This window comes from Genypterus blacodes, unplaced genomic scaffold (genome assembly GCF_046128005.1).
Source record: "Genypterus blacodes isolate CSIRO-AG114 ecotype Tasmania unplaced genomic scaffold, CSIRO-AGI_Gbla_v1 ptg000214l_1, whole genome shotgun sequence".
Lineage (NCBI taxonomy): Eukaryota > Metazoa > Chordata > Actinopteri > Ophidiiformes > Ophidiidae > Genypterus > Genypterus blacodes.
In genome coordinates, this window is record NW_027467013.1 from 3,350,855 (window position 1) to 3,369,329 (window position 18,475).

Sequence of the window (18,475 nt, forward strand, 5' to 3'; positions counted from 1 at the left end):
TTGCTGGTAAATGAGTAACGAGCTCACACGCATATTTATGTAGCATTAATCATCAAAATGATTAGGACTATCAGTCATCAAAGCATCTTCTGATGTTGTGTTTACATGAAAGCTTTCCACTGGATGATGATAAACATACGCTGTGTCGGGCTCTTGTTGAAACCTGAATGTTAGATTGACTGGCAGCCGAACAATCCAAGGTTTGGGCCAGAACCCCAAAAATGAAAGTGTTATGCTGCTGAGAAGCCTCCATGCTCGGGTAACAATGGGGCTGAATGTACAAGCCAGCATTCAAACACAAATGAGAGTGTTTTGCAATGCAGGTCAAACAACAAAAACCCAACCGGCTGATCAGGAGCAGTACATGAATGAAACTGTCCACTTATGTTCATATTTGTGCCACATGCAGAGTGAGGGACGCCCCTGTCTCAAGCAACAGAAAGGGTTATGTCCTGTTATGTTGTGTTATGTTACGTTATGTTGTGTTATGTTATGTTGTGTTATGTTATGTTATGTTATGTTATGTTATGTTATGTTATGTTATGCTGATGTGATTTGTCCATATATATCCATGCGGTGTCCATATGAGAAACATTTTGTCCATTTGTTTTACTACCACACTACCACAGTATTTCATTGAATAAGACGCACCAAAATGTCTTATATTTAAATTAATATTTAAATCAGCTGTAAGAGGTAAATATTAATTTGTATTTTTTGCCAAAATGTGATCTGAAACCAAATAAATTATGGAGAATAATCTTTTTAATTAGTTTTACACTTGAGGGATTTTTTTGTCAATTTTTCGAAGTGGATATTTTTTTTAACCTTCAATTGCAAGTCGCAATATTTCCACATGATAAACACTGATGATAGCTGATGTGCGTATTTCACCAACGTTTTAGCATTTCTGAGATATGAATAGTATCCATATGAGCCAAACCTTACATTCCACCCTTCAAAAGCAGGGAAGACCCTGCAAAACCAAACCACAAATGTCACACCGTTCTGTGAAGCACCTCAGCGTATATGAAGGAGTCTGTAAACCAGTGTCGTTAAAAAAACGATTACACGTAACTGTTGCTTTGCTCCCTGAACCAGCCTGTAATACAGCTCTGAGCATAAACATACATCGTATATAAAAACATCATACATTTGCTGCAGTGTGCCTGGAGGAGCATCACCTGTGTTAGTCCATTCCGCACTGAAACAAGGACTATGTGCTTAAATTGAAAATATGCGGCGCGTTTCATTGGACCGCATGAACCGTTTAGCACGAGCACCGTCTCAGATCAGGTTATAGTCCTGCATTACAGACAAGGCAGGGTGGATTATGGGTATGAAGGAGTGTGTGAATGTGCAGGGGATCTTGGAACTTAGAAAACAAACGCACAATAGTCACGTACATTATATTATTGGAGTCTTTTCTTCAGGGGAACAGTATATCCTGCACTGAGCTTTGTAGTTCCATTGGGCATGAGGGACTCTCACCAGCATGGAAGTCTTTGGTGGGGGTCTCTGTCCATCTGTGTCTGTGTGCTGCATGTGTGTGTGTCTGTGTGTATTGTCTGTCATACACGTTTCTCTACTTCATCACAGAACATGCAGGTATGTCGTCTTGGCGTCCATCCCTATGACGTTCTGGGCCGTGCAGCGGTAAAATCCCGAATCCCTGGTTGTCGGATTCTGAATGACCAGTGATCCCTGAGCACTAAGGTAGCGGTTGCCATATATGCGTGCCTGACCCATCACCCTCAGCTGCGACAGGTCTGGCGTCTCCCAGGTCACGGTAGCCCGGGGTGTTGCTATGGTGAGACAGGGTAGCTCCACGGCAACTCCAGCGCGCGTGTACGTTACAGGAGAGGGGCCTGTTGTGATTCGAGGAGGGTAGGCGATGACGATGACGGGAACCGTGACGAGCGACACAGAGGAAGAGTCATAACTGGTGGTGCGGCAGGAGTAGGTGCCGCGATCGAACACTGTCGCCTGCTGTACTATGAGCGTCCCATCTGGCTGGACTGAATACCTGCCGGCGTCCCCGCTCTCACCCAGGGACAGCACCTTACCGGCGGGCATGGTCCAGGACAGAGAACCCTGTGTGGATCCAGGGCCTTGAGGGGAAGAACAGGACAGGCGAAGAGTCTCTCCAGTAACGATGCTGACCAGGGAGGCTGTCCTGCTGCTCACGGCTGGTTTAGGGGCAGCAGCTAATGACGGGCCTCTCTGTGGAGGCTTTTCAGTAACAGGATTTCTCTGAAGAATCGTCTCAGGTAACGCTGGTCGTGAGTTCAACCCCCGAGCTGACCCGAGTGGAACCACAGTTAAAACAGGCCCCCTGTATGGAGCTTTGGCCTCCTCCTGCAAATCAGAAATCACCAGCTCCACCTGGATCCGAGTCTCTCCTCGCTCGCCTCTCACCACGCACACCAACGTCCCTCCGTCACTCGCCCGCACGCCCCGCAGCTCCAACGAGCCATTGCGGTGCACTGTGAGCCGGCTGCCGTAATAAGGAGCCGGCAACACGCCGTTACCGGGCAGAAGCCAGGCCAAACGAGGGGGAGGGGAGCCGTGGGAGGGGCAGGGCAGAAGAACAGTTTGGCCTTTAGCCGCTCGCTGTCTCACTGTTGCTACCACACCCCCACCTGTACTGTTACTAACACTTTTTACCGCATTACCAGCACCACCATTATCTTTGTCTTTATCATTAGTCACTGCTGTACTGCTGCTCCTGCTGAACCCATTTACTCTAAGTATGTCAGCACCACCTCCATTATGGGACACACCGCTACTAAGAACTCCATTATTTCTAGAAGTGCCACTCGTACCCACATTGATTACACCGGCACTCGCGTCATTACTTGTCCTTCCCCTCGTAACTTCATTATGACCAGTCCCAGGGATCCTGCCAACGCTGTCTCCGCCAACTGAATTGTGAGTGTATCCCACACCGTTACCTCGACTCGTAATCTGAGGTCCGTTCCTACTTAATCCCATGTCATCAGCTTTAATGACGACATTACTGGCCCCACTCACGCCAACACTGATGACGCTGCTACCAAGCTGTGTCGTAACTCCACTGACAGGCCTGTTTGCTCCATTTCTGCTCTCATTCTTGCTGGCGGGATTAAAATTACTGCTAGGTATAGTGATGCCAGTGCTTGTTGCCGTGTGTCTTGTCCTGGCATTACCATTAGTATAGCCATTGTTGCTGGGAAATTGGCCATAACCAGGCCAGCGACTGCTACTCCATTGTTTTCCATTGTCTTGGACGGTAACTCCACTTCCTCCCACCTGGCCAGTGGCTCCTCGGTGAATAGATTCCACCTCCAGGCCCACCAGCCTGCTCTTCTCCCCAGCAGAGTTTCTTACTCTGCATGTGTAGTTTCCTGCGTCAATCTTTTGAGCAAGGCGCACTTCCAGGGTTCCGTTTGCAACCACCACAACTCGCTCGGAGAAATAACCGGAGCCCAGACTTTGTGGGATGACGCGGCCGGCTGGGGAGAGCCACGTCACCGTGGGAGCAGGATCTCCTCTGGCCCGGCAGGGAATGATGGCGGTCGCTTCTTCACGCACTTTGATGATGTGATAATTTCTGTCAGCGGTGAAGGTTGGTGGAGATGTCCTCATGATCTTCACCTTGACCTTCAATCAAATTAAAAATAAATGGTACCTCAATTGCATGAAATATTAAAAACCTAAATTGATACAGAAGATTGAGAAATTGAATATTGATGAGTTCAATTCTTTTCTCACCTTCATGGTGTCTTGACCCCCTTGATTCTCAGCATAACAAGTGTACTCTCCTTCCTCTCTCATACCCACTGCTGGAACCAGTAATGTCCCATTGTCAAAGACAGTCAGCCTCCGTGCTCGTCCTCCTCGCTCTTCACCCTGTAACACGCTGTTCACCATGGTTCCATCTGGTAGGCTCCAGCTGACAGCCGGGTCGGGCAGTCCGGATGCCAGACAGTCCACCTGAAGTAAATAGGATTATTGTTACAATGACGCTGTAGTTGCTTCTGTATACTTTTATCTGGATCAGAGGTGAATTCTTGATGCTTTGACTTTTTTCATTTAGCTATTAATTATTCATATGTGAATACAACTTAGCGAGGTTGGCTGCTGTTGATTTGTGGCAGCCTATGACCTGACATTATTTTCAAGTGTGTTTTTGGTAAGAAAAATAGAGCAAATTCTGATCAAGAAATAACCAAAAACACAGCCTGAAGCAACATAAAACCTTGGCACCTCACAGCCAGAAATAGAGGAAAAATGCTGACCATAAAACAGCAAAGAAACATGAAAGCAATATCTTCAAAAACTCATTTGTGAAGGAGTCAAAGGTGGACTTGTTGCATAGTGAAAGTGGAGAAAATGCATCAAATCTCCAGTGGCTGAGAGAGTAATTTTTTCACAAAAAAACAAATTTCAGTGGCACAAAATAAATATTTCTTTGCCACAAAAAATGCAAATATGATCATCAGGATTTCTGCACTTGCAAATTCCAAAACCTTTCCATAACGTTTCTGTGCTTTGAAAAGTAAAGCCACTTTTATAACTTTTGTTAAAAATAACAAGTGTTAAATACCTTGAAGAATCACAAACAAACCTGTATGATCACCAAACAGCCAGCATGTACTTTGTCTTTTTGTTTTTAGCCATAGATCATATTTTTGACATGTAACCAGGTCGGACATGATGACAATGACTCAAGTGAGTCAATGTGTAATCAAGAATAGGGATCACAAGAAAACATTTCCGAGTAACAATCACTGTCTGGTTACCCTGGACGATAGAAGTATCTTAATCGTTTTCGATTTTACGCGAGAATACCGTAATTGTTAAACCAAGTCTGTGTATTTTCCCAAACGTTGGGTGAAATTAATCATTTAAACATTTCCAAACCTGGGGAACATATTCAAACAAATTTGAAATCACTTCTCCAGGATTTATCATAGCTGTAGAAACCTTGGCTAGGATAATAAAATGTCCTGATTGTGTTCAGATCAGACCCAGATGAATATAATGTTTCTATGTCTCTTCTCCTCCAGGCAGCTCACCTTCAGTGGTCCACCAAATGACACCATCTGATCGATTGGTTGCTTGGGTTCGATCTTCGCAGGCTTGGTGGCCACAGAAACACGTAGGAGGCGATAGTCATCTGCAACCTTGTTGCGTGCGATGCAGAGGTAGTCTCCTGCATCCTTCTCTGTTACTGCCTGAACTGACAGGGTGCCATTAGAGTGCACCTTCAAACGTTGGTCGAAACTTCAAAGCCAGACATGAGACAGAAACACACACACACAAAAACATGTACAAACAGAATTAAAGGATCCAACAGAATTACCACAACATATAAAAGTTGAATGAAAAATATTATAAATGTACCTGAAGTGCATATCCACCAGTTTCCTGTTGGGGGTTCTCCAAATGATGTTAGGTGACGGGTTGCCAGTCACAGTGCAGCGAAGCAGCAAGCCCTCCCCATAGTGGACTGTAGTGGTGGAGGGAGAGGTGGAGATAATACGGGCTTTGCTGAAAGGAGACGAGGGGTACAGAACAGAGGACACTCTGCTTCTGTCAGATGCCGAAGAAGAAGGAGTCACTCTAGCGTTGTTAACATTAGGAGGTGAGATTTTGCTGTTATTCTTGATCGTCGAGTGTGTGACAGTAGCAGTTTTATTGATTTTAGGAAGCGAGTGAGTGGATCCAGGAGTGTGAATGGAAGAAGAGGAGCGAGGAGGGCTGGAGGAGCTAGAGGTGAGTGGGTGCCAGGTCCTGGATCTGTCAACGGGCGTTGGATGGGACAGTCTGCTGGAGTTGAGTGGGTGTGTAGGACGGATGGGTAAAGTAACACTTTTGTCTTTATGGAGTGAAGATGAAGGTTGTGTAGTTGTAGTACCGGTTTTTGTGCCTACATCTTCTGCTATTCCTGCCCCTTCTCTTCTCCCTCCTTCCATTTCCACTCTAACCGTCCTCTTTTCCGCTCCAACAGCATTACTTGCCGTGCACTCATAACTTCCTGCCTCCTTTGGCCCAATTTTTTTAATATGCAGTGTTCCATTTGGTAGCACAAAGAGGTTGCCATGGAGAAACTGTGATGGTCGAACAATAGTCCCATCAGGGATTCGCCACCGCAGCGTCGGAGGAGGGGCACCCCGTGCAGAACAGGGAGCATAAAGAGGCATCCCTGGAGTCAAGACCAAGCGCTCCTCTTTGGGTTGATGAATCACCGGGGGCAACGAGGACACGTGCACCCGTACAGAGGCGCTAGCAGCACCTGCCGAGTTGGAAGCTACGCAGCGATACACACCCCGGTCGCTCGGTAGCGCCATTGCGATGTGAAGGGTTCCATTGGTGTGCATGGAGATGCGACCGTGGGAGCGGTTAGTGGAGGTCAGCACAGAACGGTCAGGGAGAACCCAGGACCGCAGAGGAGTAGGAACACCTTCCGCCCGGCACTCCAAGCGCACCTCTGCTCCCTGGTGAGTGGTGACTTCCCTGTAGCTGGGCTCCAGCATCCGAGGGGGGCGAGTCCACACTTCCAGGGAGGCTAGCATCCTTTATCAAAAGAAGAGAACAGACAAACACACACAACAGAAGGTGTGAGAGTCATATGTAAGTGGGTAAGTCCACAGCATGCTTCATCTGACAATCTGTGATTGTCCAGGTGTGGTTCTCTCTCAAGCTGCCCATGCTCTGAATAGAGGAGTGAAACTGAAACCGTGTGCTGTTATCCCCATTTGGAATCATGTGGAAACAGAGATGCAGAACATTCTGCATTGGATGAAGCACACTGCAGCCTTTATAAATGTAAGAAACTGGAATCCAGTGTGGTCAAACACCACTAACAACCACCTCAGAGATTACAGCAGAGTTGCATCATTACTGAATATTAATAACCGAACAAAGAGGGGATTTATTGCAGAGTCCTGAATTTCATTAGATTGTGTAGATGTATATGCTAGAAGTTTGTGACTCAGTGTGTGTGATATGAAACCTTTCACACACAAACGTAACAGGCATATTTCATATTCAGAAAATCGAACTGTTTCCAGCTTGTAATTAGGGCGGTAAATATTTTGATTATGTAAATGATTCACATTTCGTGGCCTGTGATCATTATAAATGAATGGTAAATAGTGCTTTAATATTTATAGCCGGCATCAGTATTCTCACCTGTCACGGCCAAGGAAGCTCTGTGCACTGCAGATGTATGTGCCCCTGTCCTGCAGCTGAATATTCTGGATAACAAGGGTGCCATTTGGCAGCACCTCAAAACGTGGAGACCTGGAGTGCACTGACATCACTGCCCCTGAGACACAGACAGACAGAAAGAGACAAATTAGGAAAGAAAGTTAGAGAGTGAGAAAAGAGACAGAGAACAGTGGCAATGAAGTAGGCTGTGAAGCTGTGCACAAAATGTTCCATTACTTTCTTTCAAGAAGTTTTTCCTTCATGGCAAGATATACAGGAGCCCATTGTACGCTCGGAATTGCGTAATACTGGGTGTTAATGGGTGTTGAGTTGTTTCATTAGAGTAAATGTGGTCGTATTCATGCAGTCATGCTGAAGCAATACGGCTCAAATCGGTAACATTAAATACAAACACCTCATTCCACTTGTTCCAAATCAGTTCTTTTAACCACATAAGTTAAGGGTTCACTTACAAACAGCATATCATTAAATATTATGACTTTTGGGTGAAGAATAAGCATTTTTACTGGGGGAAATATTATTGTTTTTATTTAGTTTTGAGGACAAATAATATTATAATAGGAAGACATGTAAAATGACATAAATAATACCCATCACATGTCTTCTAAGTTGTTATGGTAAAAGTAAAGCATGCTTTAAAGAGCATTTTGTCAATAATATGTGCCCATTGTGATGTCGGCCTCACTGTGTACCTGTGGCGACCTTGGTCCATGTGATGGACGGCTTTGGCTCTCCCTGAGCTTCACATGCCAGCCTGGCGGTGCTCTCTGCTGGGTAAGATATCGTCCTGATATGTGGATCTGCTATCCTCGGTCTGGACCGCAGAGCCGGGACCTGTGAAAGAGTTTAAGGAAACAGATTAAACATAAATAAAACAAAATTGCAATCTTTGAGATCAGATAAAATTGAGATTTGACAAAAGTAATAATACAGAACATAGAGGTCTTGGGTTTGTGCAGCTAAATGATCTGATTAAAAACTGAAATTGGAAATGGCAGAAAGGCCTCATCTCCACCACAACCACAGTTTAGTCAACGTTCATTGATTCTAAAGCAATTAAATGATGAACAATTATTTAACTTTACTTCATTAAAGTCATATTCAGTATTTACTTTTAAATACACAGAAAACTGTGTGTATGTATTGTACGCTATCAGGATGACAGTTTCAATATCCCATTACTGTGATCCCAGATTTGGACGGATTTATCTGTGGTAGAGCCAGTGGATTACTCTTGATATGCCTGCCAACAGAGCTTTGGAAATTAATTAACGATTGATTGTCTCAAAACCCCTGGGATTAGGCTCTCAAAATACACAATGCTGTTGATTATGGAACAGGTGTTTTTCATCTCTTCTTTAGATCTAAAAGAGACCTTGTCAGAGCCCTGGAAATCCTACAAAATTGAAGAATTGTCATAAACATCCCTATGGTTTAATAGCAGGTCATCTGGATACAGATTAGACTATTTTCAGGTCTGTTCTGCATTTTCTACAAAGCTTTTGCCCAAGGGTGCACACTCTGTGTGTGTTGCTATTTTCTGGGCCAGCACTTGCTGAGAAAAGAAATGCAAATTTAAGTTCCACTAAGCTGACAATGGAGAAAAATAGCTGTACAGATGAACTGCAAAGTGCATTTATTTAAGAGAGCACTTTAAGCAATGGCTGAGTTTAATGAATGAACGAAACAGAGGAACAGCAAAAGGGGGGGATAATGAATTAACAAACAAGCAAATAAACAAGAACAAATTGTGGTCCCTGATGGGCCTCTACTGCTGATTTAATGTATGAACTTTGGCATCTAGACCTGCTTTAATATTCACAAAAACTCCAATGTTATTTCAACTCACCTTGGGGGAGGCAGGGAGGGAAGGAGAGGGGGTCCAGCGTCCTCGACTGCTGTGTGAATCTGGAATAGAATTAGCACCTGGGCCCTTCCAGTCAGGTGAGGGTCGACTCTGGTTTGGAATCACAGCGAAAGGCTTCCCATTCGGGTCAACCGGGCCAAGGTTTGGCTTGTCTCTAGAAGATGGACTGGTGCTGGTGGACACAGTAGCTGAAGTGACTGCCCGAGTAGTACTTGAGGGTGCTTTGACTGAGACTGTAGTTTGCGTACTTTCAATAGGACTAGCAGTTTTAGGAGGAGGAATAGTAGTAGTTGGTTTATCAGATGGAAGAATCACAGAGACGGTAGTACTACTTGTAGTAGTAGTAATAGGAGCAGTAGACATTGTTGAAGAAGTTGTAGTAGCAGTACTGGTAGTAGTGAGAGTGGTAGATGTAGATGTAGGTGTTTCGGTAGTTGTAGAAGTGGAAGTAGTTGTAGTTGTGGTAGTGCTAGATGTTGGAATAATGGCAGTAATAGTAGAAGAAGTGATGGGATTTATCACTGTAGTCATAGGAGTACTGAGAGTAATGGGAAGTGTGTCTTTACTTGTTGTACTAGTAGAAGGAGTACTCTCAGGAGGAGCTGAAGGTGTTGATGTGATTGTTGCAGTGCTAGTAAGAATTGTGGAAGGAGATGACAAGAGAGCAGTGGAGGAATGAGACACGGGTGTGTGTGTCTGTGTGTGTGTCTGTAAGCCATACGTATGTACGGGCACAGATGGTGCGTGTGTCTGTGCCATCGCAATGTTAGAGCGAGTGGCTGCAGGTGTCTGCGTATTATAAAGAGTGAATGCTGTGCCGTCTGGTGTGTTATCTGAGTGAGTCATCGCGTCTTTATGTGTCTTTGGATGAGACGGGGACGGGGAGGAGGGAGGGGTGGGATCAGAGTCTGCAGAGGGAGCCAGGGAGTAAGATAAGGAAATGGAGGGGGAGGGGGAAACAGTGTGAGACAGAGTGTCGACTTCCACAGCATTTGGATCAACATTTAACGTCTTAATTAGTTCGACTGCTGTCACCACAGCGGCTGGAGACGAAATGGTCGATGTCACAGACGAAGTAATCGTTCCAATTGTGGAAGTGGCAGAGGTTACAGTCTGTGGGTCAGGGAGAGGTCGGAATGGGGTCAAGGGTCGGCCCCTGGGTCTGTTGATGATTCGTCTTCGTTGTCCAATCCTCCTGCGAGAATTCCAAGGGCTTTGAGGCCGTGAGTGGGGAACCAAATTAGCAGAACCTCCCTGTCGGGGGGGTTGAGGCCGGGTTCGAGCTGGGTTTGGGTTTGTTCCTTGTCCAACTCTTTCCACTGTTTCTGGGAGGATTTCATTTGTGCCTGACACTTGCTTAGATGTGACCGGGTCTGCCTTGGTCTCTGGGCTGGTCCTTGTCTCTTTGACTGAACCTGTCTCAGTCATGGCCTTTTTCACCGTCTCATTATCTGTCTCTGTCTCTGTCTCAGCCTGTCTCTCTCTGCCTGTCTGTGTCTGTGTCTGTGTCTGTGTCTCTGCCTTTGTCTCTGTCTGTGCCTTTGGCTCTGTCTGTGTCTGTGTCTCTGTCTCTGTCTCTGTCTCTGTCTCTGTCTCTGTCTCTGTCTCTGTATCTGTCTGTCTCTCTGTGCCTGTCTGAGTCTCTGTGTCTGTATTGGTCTCTCTGTGTGTCTGTGTTTCAGGGTAAACTGGATGGAGGCCTTCTTCTTGTAGACTGGCATCATCAGTAGAAGACCCTTCAGTGTCTTCCTCCTCCCTTTCCTTGTCAACAATAATGTCGCCTTTCCCACTTTCACTCTCATTCTTTGTTTCTCCTTTTTCTTCTTGCATGTCACCATCCCTCTCATGTTTTCCTGCATCTCTGTCCTCGCCTCTGCTCATTGGCTCAGGTGTCGGCTCTCCTGCTCTGACTGGCTGACTGTTGTTAGTGGGTGCAGTCTTCTGACGTATCTTGGCCAGCAGGTCAGCCCATTTCTGAGGATCTATCCTTTTTTGGCTTGTGCTAACTCTCTGTCTGCTGTCAAAGCGGTTTCTTCTCATTTCCGTGGTAGATAAAGGCCTCCCTCCTTTTCTCACAGGGTGTCCCCTCCCCGGCCCACGTCTTCTGGGTTTTCCATTTGGATAACGTTGGATTGCAGAGGGTTGGCTTTGTCTTGAATGATTCCTATTGGCAACAGGAGAGCGTGAATCCTCCTCCTCTGTATCGCCTGACCCTTCATCTTCTATAGTCTGTTGCAGCAAAGGGGCTTGTATCTGGGTGGAACGGCCAGCAGCTGACTGTGGACCTCTGGGAAATGAAGTCCTAAATGGGCGAGCAAATTGTGGATTTAATATCAGCTGCATGGACAGAGAATCTGCACCATACTGATTGACTGCAATGCAGCGGTATTGACCAGCATCATTTAGAGAGGGCTGAGGCAGAAGCAGACTCCCATTGGTTTGTATAGCGGGTCCATCTGACACAGCTAAGCTCGGCCCCAGAATGGAACTATCAGGTAACATCCAACTAATTTGAGGTGCTGGTGAACCAGACGTCTCACAGGACAGGCTGACAGGCTCCCCTTCCTTTCCTGTGACAGAAGCTCCCACTTGCTCTCCAGTAGGTGGAACGGAGGTCTCCTCCACAGCCAGACGCAGAGCGAGAACATCAACATCCCTACCAGCCTGGGCAACGCAGTAGTACACTCCAGCATCCGAGAGTGTCACTTTGTGTAGAAGCAAACCAGATGCTGAGGCGTGGATCTTACCATCTGGGGTAGTAGAGGGGGAGGTAAGTTTGGATCCATCTGGGAGAATCCACTGCACACTGGGGTCCCCCGAGCTGAGAAGATGGCAGGGGAGCTCTACCCTGCTGCCTGATACTGCTGCCACCGCTGTGGTGGTATTGTTAGTTGAAATGAGCACCCATGGGCGAGACACAGGGGAGGATGATGTGTGAGAGACGCGGTCCGGACGAGCAGCCACTCGGGTTGAGAGTTTGAGGTTAACTCTGGTTCTGCTGGACTGTGCTCTGTTGAGCTGAATACTGATGGCAGACTGTAATAACCAGTGTGGTGTGGCTTTAACAGAAGCTTTGACTCCAGTATGGTAGTGTCTCTCTGTCTCCTCCACTTGCCTGTAACGGAAGGCCAGCGCTGGGGCTTTGCTCAGCATGATCTCCCTCTGAAGGTGAACCGCAGTCTCACTGTAGTAAGCCAAGATCCTCCAGAGTTTCTCGTAGCTCTCTCTCTCCACGGGGCAATCCAGAGTGAGCGACAAAGCAAGGGGGAGAGGAGAAGAGGAAGAAAGGGACAGATCTGGGAGAGGGTCAATATCTGGGGAATTGGTGGAGTGAGTGACGTTGCATCTCAGGTCAACGTCATTCTCCTGCTGGTCAGAGAGACCCAGATATGCCCGGCCTAAAGGCTCCCTGAAAAGGCCGGCGTCTTGAATTTCATTGGAGTCGGCCCCAAGAGGCGGGTCTCTTCCTGGGGAGGAGATGATGGGCGCCATGCATGGCAGCTCAGTCTGGTCAAGCAAGCTCTGTCCGTGAAGGGCAAGGGGTGAGTCACAGATTGGACACTGAGGACTTTGGGAACATTTCATCAAGCCTTAATTGAAAAAAATAAGACAAACAGAAAATAGCAGTCAGTGTCATCGCCTGTGGCATGTGTAGCTATATATGAGATCATAGCCACTATACAAACACATTAGTGCACATGTTCCACATCTGCACATATTAATTATGTCATGTATTAGTCATGGAAGCCCCTCTTTATCATTTATGCCGTTATATCTCATACCAATTACATTTGGTTACTTCATCTTCTCATGAATGTGGAATAGGCCTCGCTTCATTATTACGCTGCTCTCATTAGCCAATACTTCATCTGTCTGCACATATCAGAGGTGTCACCATGGATTAGTCACAGCGGGCTAAGACTGGAATATCAATGAGACAGATTTCACAGTGCACGCTTCTTTTACGTCTCTATAGCAGCCAAAATACAGACTGGAGAGGATCCAGAGGAGCAAGCAAGTGATGAAAAACAGGTGGAGATATTACAAAGGAGTCGCAAAAACACAGCCAGATGTGATTTTACATCGGAAAATAATAAGGCATCAATTTTCTATTATCTGTCGAGGTTTGACATACGGTCTGACACATCTATGATATAGACAGAAACGCTCTTCCTCTTTTTTATTTGCTTGCGTGTTGCTTTAACCTTTGCTGTTTAAATCAAATGAAACTGACAAGAAGAGGGAAGAAAAACACCAAAAAACAGGTGTGAGTGTTTCAGACACGGCGGTCACCTGGGTGGTTCAAACTCCAAGTGAGAAACCAGTTCATCCGACAGTTGCAACTCCACGGGTTAGTGTGCAGGACGAGAGTCTCCAGCAGGGGCGCTGTGGTCAGCGTCTCTCTGGGCAGGGAGGTCAGGCTGTTGTTGGACAGGTCTAGGTGTCTGAGGACAGGAAGACGAAGACAAAGCAGGAGCAGTCGGTGAGAAAATCTCTGAGAATCTCTGTCATTGTAAAATAGCAGCGGTGGACTCAGGAGACAGAGGAAGATGAAGCTGAAGCTGAAGGTGAAGGTGAAGGTGAAGATGAAGATGAAGATGAAGATGAAGTTGAAGATGAAGATGAAGATGAAGATGATGATGATGACAATGATGATGATGATGATGATGATGATGATGATGATGATGATGATGATGACGATGATGATGATGATGATGAAGAGGGGTCATGCATACATTTACATTTAGTCATTTGGCTTCACCGTCACCATTTAAAATACATTTTCCTAAAGCATTTCTTTGGTTTTAATCTCAAAAGAAGCTCACATTCCCATCACGTTCTTTATGAAACCAATTTTCTCGCTTGTCATTTGTAAACACTCCCATGTCTCCCCAAAGTCGGATTGTTTCTGCTATATGCACTCAATAAATGCAGCGATTGTTACATTTTCCAATTGTGGGCACTCACCTGAGTGTGGAGTAGACGTATGAGTTCAGGAGGGACAGCGTGCAAAGAGCACGAGGGTGCAGCTGGTGCAGCCTGTTGCCTTGCAGACGCAGTAGCCTGAGGCTGGGCAGCTGGAGCAGAGCCTGGGGGTGGATGTGCTGGAGGAGGTTGTGATCCAAGTAGAGGCGCAGCAGCGAGGTCAGGCCGGAGAAGGTCAAAGGTGAGGAAATGTCCCTCAGCTTGTTATAGCTCAGCTTCAGTATCTGTGGGAGGACGAGGGGAGTGGAGATGGGAGTGGAGGCAGAAAGGAACGTTTAGAGGAAGAATTGAAGAACAGAGAGTCAGATTGTTTGCATGTTTCGTTACGGAATTTAAAGGCTCTCTATCGGATTTTTCATTAATGGTAGTGGACCAGGAAGCGTTGCAAAAGCTCCTCCAGCCCAGTAGGTGGCAGCATGTGCATTTTGCATAGACGAAGAAGATACATTTATGCCGTAAACAAATATAAAAAAGATGATGTCAGAAAACGCATGGAAGGGGGTGAAAGCTGTGGTTGCACAAATCAGACCAGCTGGTGGACGTTCATGAGGGTTTAAGTCAAGTCACTCCAAAGACGCCTTCAAGCGTCTGATCACTGCCTTAGCTGGAGTGGAATCGTGCACGTAAACATCTGGCAGCAAACGCCACATGTTTACTAGCATGTGAACTTTGTCACACTGTATGATGAAGGAGGCCTGGAATGAGGAAGAGGGGAGGTGATGGTTTCTTTGTAAGCAGATCTGACTGAAAGCACGGCACATTTTGCAACAAAAACATAAGCGAAATCTTCCAGCGACTCACTAATCTCACGTGTAAAAACTAAAACAACAGCCCGTAGCATATGACAACACAGTTTAGCAGGTCAAAGCAGGGATCGCTAACATTTTCAAAGGGAAATTGTAGCCTTTAGGTGGGGGGGGGGGGGGGGGGGGGGGGTCTGTTGCTATTCCTGTCATGGGTGAAGAAACCACCAAATATTTGAAAAGACAGAACACGGAGGAACCAGGCTGTGGAATCCTGTTTCAGTGAAGCTTATGATAAATCTGCTCACCAGTCAGGCTACTTAGCTGGAAAAGTTCCAGCTGCTGACAGATCTAGCACGTGAAGATGTCAGCGCACGGAAATATGGATCCTATTATCGCACAATGGCAAATATATCAGCATCTGCCTGGGAGATGAAGGGAATAATCGCTCGCTGAGTAATATCGCTTCCCCCCGGACTGCTAACTCTGCACTTAGGATGCTGCTGAAATGTCACTGTTTCCTGTCACTGAGCAAAAGAAGTGACTGTTGGTGTAGACATAAATTATGCATCAGCTGTGCAGAAATTAGGAAAGTTTGCTAAAAGTTAAGTTGGGAAATTAAATCTGAATGCCGGTTGCTCAGTTGAAACATCCATCTGTCAAGAATCCACAGTTAATTATGGCAAAGACATCAACATATATACCAGTGTAGCGTCAACAAGCGTGTGTGTGATGTACGATCGTGTTCATCTCTGCTTTATTCATTATGTAACAGTCTGCTGCATGCATCCTGGAGATTAGTTGGGTTTGAAACACGTCAACAGACTCCACGTGAAAACATTCGCTCCTCTTATTGGTTGGAAATGTGAGAGCAGGAGAGAGGAAGACCAAAACAGGAAGGACTCTACTAACAACATGGAACAACAACGGAAGTGTCATATGTTTCCATGTGTCTTAGTCTCCGGGTGTTGGAGAAGCTTGACGTGTTCTTGATGCTGCGTCTAATTAAAGTTGTGTTATTGTTCTTTCTGCTTCTCTAGACTCTGAGTTTCGGACCGAGCTCGTCAACAAGGTCTTGTTGCTTTTCACCCGTGCCAAGTGTGATTGATATATTCACACCTGTCCAAACGAGCAGCACCTCAGGGGGGAGAACGACCCAGAGCCCGAGTCCACCGGACCAAAGCACATAGGTGTGAAAACACCTTCAGACTGTCTGAGGTAAGACGGATTGATCTCTTCAGAAGAGACGGAGAGGAATGAAAACTAGACTTTCACGTCTGGACTAGACTTTCATCTACAAAGAGTACATGAGGAATCACTGGTTTGTGCTCCCCAGTAGCTGACGTGTCTTCTGACATTACACAATGCGGCTATCGATGACCCGATTTGGCTCAGGAGCAGAGAAACACTTTCCCTGTTGGCTGCTGCTGTGTGCCGAGAGAGCAGATCTGCTTTAGTTGCACAATGAAAAAAACAAAATTGAAGAAACAGTCATAACGATGTCTGTTCATCATCTTAACAGCGCCGGCCGATGACCAGACGCCAGTGTTCCCTCTCTGCTCATTCGGATTCTGTGCATCTTCTCCCTGTTTACCTGCAGTGACTTCATGTCCCCAAACACTCCGTCGCCAATCTGCTGGAGGTCGTTCCCGTGCAGCATGAGCAGCTCCGCCCTCTTCAGCCCCGCCAGCGAGTCGCCGGGGATCGTTCTGATGCTGTTAAACCTGCCGCATCACAGAAACGGCATCAGCCACCGATCACACAGATGATCAATAAAAGTAATTGATTTTTTATTACTTTGGGTGCAGCAGTATTTGGCGCATTCATGGGATTTTTGCAGGGTTATAAACATTTAGGGCTTAAAATTCCATATGTTTGGGTTTAAGTGCTTACAAACATGCACTTATACTTCTCTGTGTGTGTGTGTGTGTGTGTGTGTGTGTGTGTGTGTTTGTCCCCTTACCCTAAGTTGATGCGGCGTGTGTGTACAGGCAGGCCGGGCGGTATGGTGAGCAGAGAGCGGAAGGTGCAGTGAACTTCGCTGGCTTGGTAGCAGTTACAACTTCTGGGGCAGGCCTGAGCCCGGGGTATCACGGCAACCAACGACAGCATGGCCAGCGCCGCCGCCGGCAAACACACACCCTGAAACATCTCCACTAGAGACTACACACACACAGACGGATCACTGAGGAAAGAGAGAGTAGAGACATGACATGATGAGACGTCCCATAGATCCAGACACAGCAACAACTTGTTTCTCTCTCTCTCTCTCTCTCTCTCGCTCTCTCTCTCTCACACACACACACACACACACACACACACACACACACACACACACACACACACACACACACACAGTATTTTAGCTTTTGCTGGTACATTGCACCTACACACCTGCAGCACTTCTTTCTTTCTTTCTTTCTTTCTTTCTTTCTTTCCTCTCTCTCAGTCTCGCCCTCATTCTGACGCCCTCCATATATTTCTCTCTCTCTCTGTGAGTATGTGAGTGAGTGTGTGTGTGTGTGTGTGTGTGTGTGTGTGAGAGAGAGAGAGAGAGAGAGAGAGAGAGGGAGAGAGAGAGCGAGAGAGAGCGAGAGAGACCAAAGCCCACCTTCAAGCCTTTTCACCATTCAAATATGATCAAATCACTTTGTTGAGCTCGAGTCTGAAAGCATTTTAACTCAAAGTTGAAAAAAGTCATTTATGCATTCAAATAGAGAAAAAGAGAGCAGATTATAACAAAGCAAGTGTTCTTTCTGACAGGATTACCCACCTTAACTCCTCTGATCTCAAGCAGCTCCTTAATCCTCTGAATTATTCATTTTCTCTCCCCAATCAAATTCCTGTTAAAATCCCAGCAGCGGCTCCCGAAAACGTGCATATTTTAATCAAGCACTTAATTCTGCTTCAATTTGGATTCCAGTCAAAACAAAAAGGGACTCGATCCAACAAAACACACACTTCCAAACTTCCAAACTTCCAGGGATCAGAGTGAATCTCCCGTCATAAATTCCTGCAGGTCTTCTTGCGCGTCTCCCGGAAAGTAAAGTAGCGCAGGAAGCGACAGGCGGACTATTTGCAAACGCGTCTGGCTCTGCGTGTGCGTGTGCGTGTGCTCGTGTGCGTGTGAGTGCGTGTGTGAGCGTGTGTGTGTGTATTGAGCGCAGGAAAAAGGGGGGAACTGGACTGACGTGAACTTTTGAGAGCGGGTCTGTCCGAGGAGGGGCGGAGGTACAAACCGGCACAGAAGAAGGAGAAGAAGAAGAAGAAGAAGAAGAAGAAGAAGAAGAAGAAGAAGAAGAAGTGTGTGCACAGACTTCATGTGTGTTACAGGCGTGTGTCTCATCCTCACACACACACACACACACACACACATACACTCTCTCTCTCTCTCTCTCTCTCTCTCTGGGCTGCGACCCATTTCTCTTATCTGCTTTATGATTGACTTGTTATGGCTTCACCTTCAGTCAGCAGCATCCTGGAAGTGCCAATGTGTGTGTGTGTGTGTCCTCCTGTAATCCCCCCCATCCCTCCGCGCGCGCACACACACGCACACACATAATGACCACACCTCCTTCTGGGAGGCTGAAATGACTACAACAAAAATAGACTGATGCTCCTCAGCTGTTGTCTCCAGTAGGCACAGTAAACACCTCCCCAC

The 18,475-nt window shown here is 46.4% G+C and overlaps 1 protein-coding gene across 1 annotated transcript; it reads right to left on the bottom strand.

Annotated features, from left to right (window-relative positions):
- Nucleotides 1-445: 445 nt before the first annotated feature.
- On the bottom strand, nucleotides 446-16,975 carry LOC143015943 (matrix-remodeling-associated protein 5-like). Its single transcript, XM_076170116.1, has 11 exons — nucleotides 16,778-16,975; nucleotides 16,409-16,538; nucleotides 14,054-14,295; nucleotides 13,379-13,530; nucleotides 9,068-12,675; nucleotides 7,911-8,052; nucleotides 7,180-7,315; nucleotides 5,389-6,561; nucleotides 5,061-5,268; nucleotides 3,754-3,975; nucleotides 446-3,642 (listed from the first exon to the last, which is right to left on the bottom strand). Exons 1-11 carry the CDS (start codon nucleotides 16,963-16,965, stop codon nucleotides 1,594-1,596), a joined length of 8,250 nt encoding a protein of 2,749 aa, XP_076026231.1. The 5' UTR covers nucleotides 16,966-16,975; the 3' UTR covers nucleotides 446-1,593.
- Nucleotides 16,976-18,475: the final 1,500 nt, after the last annotated feature.

Coding starts and splice junctions, on each gene's coding strand:
- LOC143015943 (XM_076170116.1), bottom strand. CDS start 16,965: ATGTTTCAGGGTGTGTGTTTGCCGGCGGCGGCGCTGGCCATGCTGTCG. Junction 16,539..16,777: donor ACACGCCGCATCAACTTAGG/GTAAGGGGACAA, acceptor GTGATGCGGCAG/GTTTAACAGCATCAGAACGA. Junction 6,562..7,179: donor AGCTTCCTTGGCCGTGACAG/GTGAGAATACTG, acceptor CTTTTGATAAAG/GATGCTAGCCTCCCTGGAAG.